The sequence below is a fragment of the Benincasa hispida genome, chromosome 6 (assembly GCF_009727055.1).
Source record: "Benincasa hispida cultivar B227 chromosome 6, ASM972705v1, whole genome shotgun sequence".
Classification (NCBI taxonomy): Eukaryota; Viridiplantae; Streptophyta; class Magnoliopsida; order Cucurbitales; family Cucurbitaceae; genus Benincasa; species Benincasa hispida.
In genome coordinates, this window is record NC_052354.1 from 35,669,376 (window position 1) to 35,677,897 (window position 8,522).

The window sequence follows — 8,522 nt, forward strand, 5'->3', positions numbered from 1 at the left end:
AAAACAAAAAAAGAGGCAAAAGCTAGCTTGCCTGCAAAAAAATAGTGGCTTGTGTGCATGGATAGAGGAGAAAAAGAGCTACATTCCACTGTGTCTAGTTAGGGCCCCACGAGAAAAAAGTGGATAGGTTCTCGACAGTTGAGTGTGAAAGCTAGCCCTCTAAGTAAAATCAATGCCCTCTACGTTTTTTGTGTGTTGAGTTTTAGGCACTCTTGGCTAAGTGTTGCTCTTTGATTACCAAGAACAATATGTCTTAAGTTGATAACCGAGCTAGGTTAGAGGGAAGATGAAATGGGAGTAGGATAAAACTTTTTCGGGTATTCTTTGATTAATGGAAAAAAGTTTTCCTGGCCTTAGTGTTCATTTATACATGAGTTTGATTGCAAAATCATCTTTTACAATGAGCCTCAATTGAGTATTTTAATCCAGGTTGTCATTTGTTTTATTGTGTAGCTCAAAAGACTGTTAAGACTTGAGTTGGGAACCATTAAATAGATTGAATAGCACCTTATTGATTGCGTAATTGAATGTTACAATCTTGCTCGGATGATCAACTACTAAGTTGGGGGTGTTTGTTAGCTCTCAAAAAGAGCTAATTTTATGTCCTTGACCCTATGATTTGAATAAATCTTATGCTTTATTTGTCTTATTTGTATCTCAGTTGATTTCGAAGAGCAAGTGTGTTGTTGGATGAAAATCGAGCCAAAAAGAAGCAAAAATGGGAGTTGGATGCACCGTATTGAGTAAAGATGTTAAAATGACTAAATTGCCCTTGAGAGCAGCGTTGCAACCCTCTCTTGACCCTCACGTGACACTGAAAGGAAAAGACCATCAAATTCTAAACAAGCAGTCAACATCGCAATGCCAGGCCAACGCTCCAGCTCGACGCTATTGGATTGAATCGAGCTAACAGGACAGCGTTGCAATGCTAAGAACTCCAAAGGAAGTGTGGCTTCCACACACGTGCAACATACCGTCACAGCAGCATTGCACCTCTCCTTCGACGCTTGAGGTCTGATTTGGCAGCAATGTTGCAACGCTCTTGGTAGTGTTGCGACGCTGCAATTGTTCTACAAATAGATAGTTTTTTTTTTTTTTTTTTACAATAGTGGGGTGTGAAGAAAAATACAAAAGGGAGAACGATTTTGGGCGATGATTGAGATGGTTTTTTGGGCTATTTTTCTCCAGATTCACCATTCTTCCCTCTTCATTCATTAATCTTTTCATATTCCTATGCAAGGCTAGGTAAATTCTTTCTTGGGTTTAGTTGTATTTTTGGTTTCTAGGTTTCTATTTAATTGTATTAAATTCTGTGAACTCATTGAGTTTGATTTAGATGATAATAAATGGATTTTTATTGAATTGATCTGAGAAATCAATTGTATAAATTCTTGTTTGCAAAATCTTCATGGTGCTATGCATAATTGATGATTTCATTGCACAAACTAGGACTGCATGTGTTGGCTAAGACTGTTTCTGATCTCACGCATGTTTGCCCTAGTTTAATTTTGCCCAAATTAATCATGCTATAAGATTAAGCTTTCTAACTTGTAGTATGTCTTAACACATGAATCCTTTCGTACTACAATTTAATTTTAACTTGGATTTCACTGAGAAAGAAGAATTTTAAGTTAAATTAGGGCCAATTTGGTTTAATATTGAATTTGGCTAATTGGGCTATTAGTATCTCTAATAAGTTGTGGAGTTCACGGATTCCATGTTATAAATTAGTATCTAGTGATTGAAATTGGACATACATACTATTCGTAAGTCCTCTCTTATTGATTAACTCCAGCATAATTGTGCACTCACAATCGTTTATACCTTTTTCTTTACATGTTAATTTCTAATTATTTTCTCACAAAACAAACCAAAACCCCCTGTCACATGAATTCTTTAATTAACCTTGCTAGTGAATAGTTTCCGTATGGATTTGACCCCATTCTTACTTCTTTTATTGCGTTTTTGGTATAAGTCTTAGGATCGATGATTATATTTATTTTTTTGGGTCAGTGGTCGTATGTGATGACATTTCTATTTAATCTGACTCTCGAACAGTTAACCACCCTAGCTTCCACCAAGACACCATCCTTGTCGATGGTATTTAAAATATTGCCAAACATTTTTGGTCGTCTTTCCTCTTGAGTTCACATTCAGAGGGAAGTGTTTGGCATGACTAGTGCAAGACTATTGGTTGGGACACTCTCCTTGCATTTTCCCTCGTGGATGTGCGATGAGGTTAAAACGGTCGAAGAAGAGGTGGGCTTATAGATGATGGGTTTTAGACGGGGGAGCGTTGGTTGAGTAATCTACTATAGGGCTTAAGCTCACCGGTTGGCAGCAAGGTAAGTTGCTTCCCTTACAGACATGGTGGTTGAAGTCAGCAGAGCAGAGGTGTTTGGTTGTGAAGGGAGGTTTCCGACATCCTCAGAGGTGGGACCTTGGGTATTTTTGTTTTGGGAAGCCATTGATTTTGGTGAGTTAGGGAAAGAACGGAAAAAATTATGATCGAAGAGGTTGGGAACTCGAGAGCTCATAGAGGTTTAAGGCTTAGGGTTTAGATGAAGGCGACAGAAAAATGAAATGGAATTGACGAACACTTTATATAGGCTTAGAATGGGAATCGCAATCGCTAAGGGCAATGACGTCACGTCATGACATTTCATTTAATGTGAATCGGATGAAAGGACATCTCTTCGAATGGTACACTTAATCTCCCTCGATATTCAAATCGACAAAAAGACCCTACGCATTCCATGCATTGAGTTTAATTTAAAACTTATCGCATAATAATATGAATGCAACATTCTTTTTTCATCGCATCAGACACAATTCGACGCATTAGACAAGAATTCAATTTCAGATTCATCCAAATCAAGAAGTCAAAAAGCAGAAGTCCAAAACAATAATAATCAAATAAACCAAATTCAGAAGTTAACTATGAAAGCATAGTAAAGTAAGAGAAGACATCCCTAGAAAGGTTAAAGTTCAGTCGCCGTAGGGATTTATCAGCACAGGCAATCAAGCTTGCCTGCCTAGGTCAATGGTTTCCTTGTCACGATCCACAGAACCTCCATAATAAGGCTTTACTTGTGGTCCATTGATCTTAAAGGCATTGCTACCATCCTTATTCATCAATTCCATGGCTCCATGGGGGAAGACTTCATGCACAACAAATGGTCCAGGCCACCTTGACTTAAGCTTACTTGGGAAAAGACGAAGATGAGAGTTAAAAAGTAGCACTCGTTGGTCAACAACTAGATCTTTCTTACAAATCCTACTGCCATTCCACCATTTAGTCCGTTCCTTGTAGAGCTTTGCATTCTCGTATATGGTGAACTGCCATTCTGCCAATTTGTTCAGTTGGAGTTTCTGAGCCTTTCCTGCACTTGCTATATCCAGGTTTAACTTTTTTAGGGCCCACTGCATCTTGTGCTCTAGTTCCAATAGGAGATGGCATACCTTTCTAAAGACTAGCACATAAGGAAACATTCCAATGGGCATCTTGTACGTGGTTCTGTAGGCCCAAAGCATTGTCTAGTATATGTGTCCAATCCTTTCGAGAGGTGTTGACCACCTTTTTCAATATGGATTTTATCTCCCTATTGGATACTTCCGCCTGATTGTTGGTCTGCGGATGGTATGCAGTTACGACCCTATGTTTCACATTGAACTTAAGCAACAAGTTAGAAATAATGCGGTTGATAAAATGAGTACCTTTGTCACTAATCAATGCATAAGGCATCCAAAATTGTGAGAAGATGTTCTTCTTTAAAAACTTAGCCACAATGGCCGCATCATTCTTACGATAAGAAATGGACTCCAACCATTTGAAGACGTAGTCAACTACTACTAGGATGTACTGATGTCCACCAAAGACTAGGAATGGGCCTATAAAATCGATGTCCCACACATTGAACAACTATACATCCAGAATTGAAGTCAGTGGCATTTCATTTTTTTTTATATGTTACCAATTCGTTGACACCAATCACAGTTCACCGCATGAGCGTCTTTGAATAGAGTAGGCCAAAAGTAGCCACTCTAAAGAACCTTAGTAGTGGTCTTCTGCCCCCCGAAGTGTCCACCATATGGGGACTCATGAAATTGCTCAAGGATGCATTGAACTTCCCACTCCAGAATGCATCGTCGTAAAATATGATCGGGTTCTAGACGATATAAAGACAAGTCATCCCAACAATAAAATTTGTTTCATGAACAAGCTTCTTCCTCGTTTGGAAATTGTATTCTTCAAGCACTTGAGCATAAACCAGATAGTTAATAATATCTGCCTACCAAAGTTCTTTCTCGCTGAGACCCGTTACTTTTCATCTAGGAAGCAATATTCTATCTCCTCTTTCTTCTAAATCTCTTTGTTGTCCAAACGTGACAAATGATTTGTAACTTGGTTCTTTGTTCTCTTTCAATCTTTAATTTCTAGGACAAATTCCTGCAGTAGAAGCACCCCTTTTATCAGTCTGGGCTTGACATCCTTTTTCACCATCAGATTCCTGATCACAAAGTGATCAGTATATATCACCACCTTAGAGCCCACTAGATACGGTCTGAATTTATCTACTGCAATCACCATAGCTCATCTCTTTCTCCATGATCGTGTAATTTTCTTGGCATCATTAAAGGTTTTATTGGCGTAAAAAATAGGATGTAGGATTCTTTCTTTGCACTGACCCAATACAGCTCCCACCACATAGTTGCTTGCATCGCACATAAGCCCAAAGGGTTTCAAACAATCTGGTGCCACCAAGATGGGCACAAAAATTAGTGCATCCCTAAGCGTGCCAAACGCCTGGGTGTAATCATCATCGAAATTGTAAGGCCTGTCTACTTCAAGGAGTGCACTCAGGGTCGAGAAATTTAGGAGAAACCTTTAATGAATCTTCTATATAATCCGACATGTCCTAAAAAGCTTCTCAAAGTCTTAACATTGACGGGTGCTGGTAACTTGGCGATCGCATCAATCTTCGCCTGATCCACCTCAAGCCCTGCCTTTGAAACTTTATGTCCCAACACAATGCCCTCAGTGACGATGAAATGGCACTTTTTCCAATTAAGGACAAGGTTCGTTTTTACGCATCGTTTAAGCACGTTTTCTAAATTTATAAGGCAAGTGTTTTATAAATTACCAAAAATAGAGAAGTCATCCATAAAAACCTCCATTGATTGTTCCAAGAAATCTGAGAATATGGCCATCATGCATCTTTGGAAATTCCCTGGTGCATTATAAAGCCCGAAGGGCATGCGTCAAAAGGCGAAGGTGACAAAGGGGCAAGGGGATGTCGTCTTCTCCTAATCTTTAGGCACTATTACAAATTGGTTATACCCGGAGTACCCATTTAAAAAGTAGAAGAACTCATTTTCCACTTACCTATCTAGCATTTGATCAATAAAGGGCAAAGGGAAATGATCTTTCTTGGTCACCTGATTAAGCTTTCGGTAGTCTATGTATATTCACCACCTTGTGACTGTTATCGTAGAGATCAGTTCATTTTTACTATTAGCAATGACCATCATACATCCCTTCTTCGGCACGCATTGCGTTGGGCTCACCCCAGCTTCTATTAGAGATCGGATAAATGATCCCTGTGTTGAGCCACTTTATTATCTCTTTCTTGACTACTTCACGCATAGTCGGATTGAGCCTGCTTTGCCTTTAGATAGAGCTCTTTTTCCCTTCCTCCAACTTGATTTTATGCATGCAATAAGAGGGGTTGATCCCTCGGATGTCTACTAAAGACCATCCAATGACCTTAGTATACTTTCTCAATACTAGCAATAAGGCCACCTCATCGTCTATACTCAATGCAGAGGAGATAATGACAGATAGGGTGTCATTATCGCCTAAATATGCATACTTGAGGTGTGCAGGGAAGGCCTTTAGCTCCAAGAGATAGGGCTCTTTTAAGGTTGGTTTTATTCTCACTTATTCTCTTTCTTCTAAGTTTAATGAATCAAATATCATGTCAGATTTTGTCACAACATGGACTTCTTCCATTGCCAATTCAATTTCTTCTTCTTCTTTCAATTTATCTCCAAACACTTCCCATAAGCTTGCGCCCAAATCGTCAATGTGTTGACAGGTTTCCAATTCGTTCATATACTTCAATGCATTGAACACATTGAATTTAACCTCCTGATCATCAACTCTAATGGTCAACTTACCTTTTTGTACGTCAATTAGCACATGCATGGTTACTAAGAATGGGCGCCCAAGGATGATAGGTATCTCAATATCAACCTCATAGTCTAGAATGATGAAGTTGGCTAGGAAGATGAATTTATCAACCTACACAAGTACATCTTCTATCTTCCCTTCAGGATATGTTATGGATCTTTTAGCTAATTGCAAGGTCATTGTGGTGGGCCTGGTCTCACTAGTGCCCAACTTTTTGAAAATAGATAATGGCATCAAATTGATGCTTGCGCCGAAATCACATAACACATGGCTGACCTCCTTTCCACCAATAGAGCACAGTAGGGTAAAGCTTCCTGGATCTTTCCTTTTGGTCGGTATGTTGTTTATGAATAATGCACTGCACTCTTGAGTTAGCACAACAGTCTTGAATTCCTCCGATCCTTGCTTTTCAGCTAAAATGTCCTTTAGGAACATTACGTAGCTGGACATTTGTTCAAGGGCTTCTATAGAGGGATGTTTATGTGAATTTGTTTCAATACATCTAGAGTCCTTTTGAATGGATGACTATCATCTTTCTTTTTCAATTTATTTGGAAACCGAGGTGGCACATGTAAGACTTTACTTGCTTTGTCTTTGTCTTTCGCCACATCAAGGTCCTACGACGAAGGTTTGGATTTGTTGGTGATGAGGTTTGTTTGTCATTAGATTTTGGTGAAGATTTGTTCAAGGGTTGAGGAGTTTTGCTAGGAAAAATTATCGTTTATTCAGAATCACTGGAGTTGATTTTGGTTGTGGGTATTTCATTTTCTGGTCTATCTGAAGCCAGTGGTTTTACTTGTCTGAAGTTTCGAGGATCTGCAGTCAAGTTAGTTGTCGTCCTTCCATTACGCAGTTTCATAGCTTGACACTGCGATGAGGTTCTGTGTTACTTGGTAGGGTGCCTAGTTGTCTACTTTTCATTTCATTTGCGATCTGCCCCCTCTAAACTTTGAGATTTCAAATTGAGGATGTGTAGAATTGGATTAACACATCATTCTTCTACATATACTATTTTAACAACGATTCTAACGAGGAAGATGCATTGGAGGTCAACGCATCATTGTGGTGAGAACAGTTTTGGGCATGCTGATGGCATTGGTTGTGTTAATTGAACCCGAGAGGATTTTTTCTGTGTGCTTGCTGTTGAGGTGCTTTTTATTGCTCATTCTGCTGCTAATTGCCTCCCCAAGAGAATTTAGGACGATTCCTTCATCCAAATAATATGTTTTTCTAAACAGGTTGCTCTGGATTGCAAATACAGCTTGAGGATCTTGTTGGCATGCTTCAAGGGAGTGAGGTCCCTAACATTGTATGCAACTCGCAGCTACAATCTGATTCATCGTATTAAGCTAAGAAGACTTTGTGTTCAGCGCACTCTGATTAATGGCCATTTTTTTAATAGGGAGGTGACTGTCGCCATATAGGCTGCTAATGAGCTCATCACATTTGACGTGACCAGCATACCTTCCATTTTCTGTTTACTATATTTTTGGTTCCCATATTCGTCGTCCACCCATTCTTCAGTATTTCTTGCTATTCGATTCAAAATTCCCTTAGCTTCCATTTATGCTCAATCCATAAGTTCACTTGCTGCTGATGCATTGGCCACTACTTGCGAGGCTTTATTCAGCTCGTTATAAAAGGTTTCCATCAGTACGCAGTCAGAGATGTCGATGTGTGAGCAATTACGAACAAGATGTTTAAATCTTACCCAGGTGGCACTCAAAGTCTCTGAATCTCCTTGTTCAAATGCAATGATATCTCATCGCCTCCTTGCGTTGACAGCTGGTGGAAAGATCTTCATAAATTTCTTGACCGACTGGTCCTATGACACTATCTCATTAGATTCTAAGGAATAGGCCCACTGTTTGGTCTCATCTCTGAGAGTGTAAGGAAAGAGCGAAAGCCTGATCCCCTTTAGTGTCACACTAGAAATAGAAAAAGTGTTGCATAATTCCACAAAGCTAGTTAGTTGGGCATGGGGATCTTCTCTCGGTGTCCCATCAAACTGCCCTACAGTCTGGATCATCTATAGCATGATTGGCTTTATCTCAAATCTCACATTCCCATCAATGGTTGGTCGCATGATACTCGGCGAGAAATCGTACAAGTTTGAGGTTGTATAGTTCCGCATTGGAATGTTGCGTAAACAGCCAGCATGATAGGGTTTTGTTGTTCATGCTCATATATTCCATTCCTTCTAGCCTGGTTGTTTTTCTGGTTGTTTCTATTATGTCTTGCACTACAACAAAAGGTTCTCTCATTTTCAGAATCAATATTAAATTCAGGCTCAGTACACGTACTCATATACTTTTTGTTGCTTTGTCAC

The 8,522-nt window shown here is 39.4% G+C and overlaps 1 protein-coding gene across 1 annotated transcript; it reads right to left on the minus strand.

Annotated features, from left to right (window-relative positions):
• Window positions 1-3,021: 3,021 nt before the first annotated feature.
• Window positions 3,022-3,504, minus strand: LOC120079214. Its single transcript, XM_039033376.1, has one exon. The coding sequence runs from the start codon at window positions 3,502-3,504 to the stop codon at window positions 3,022-3,024; it is 483 nt and encodes a 160-aa protein (XP_038889304.1).
• Between the last annotated feature and the right edge of the window lie 5,018 nt (window positions 3,505-8,522).

Excerpts from the sequence above, each read along its gene's own strand:
- LOC120079214 (XM_039033376.1), bottom strand. The coding sequence starts at position 3,504 with ATGCCCATTGGAATGTTTCCTTATGTGCTAGTCTTTAGAAAGGTATGC.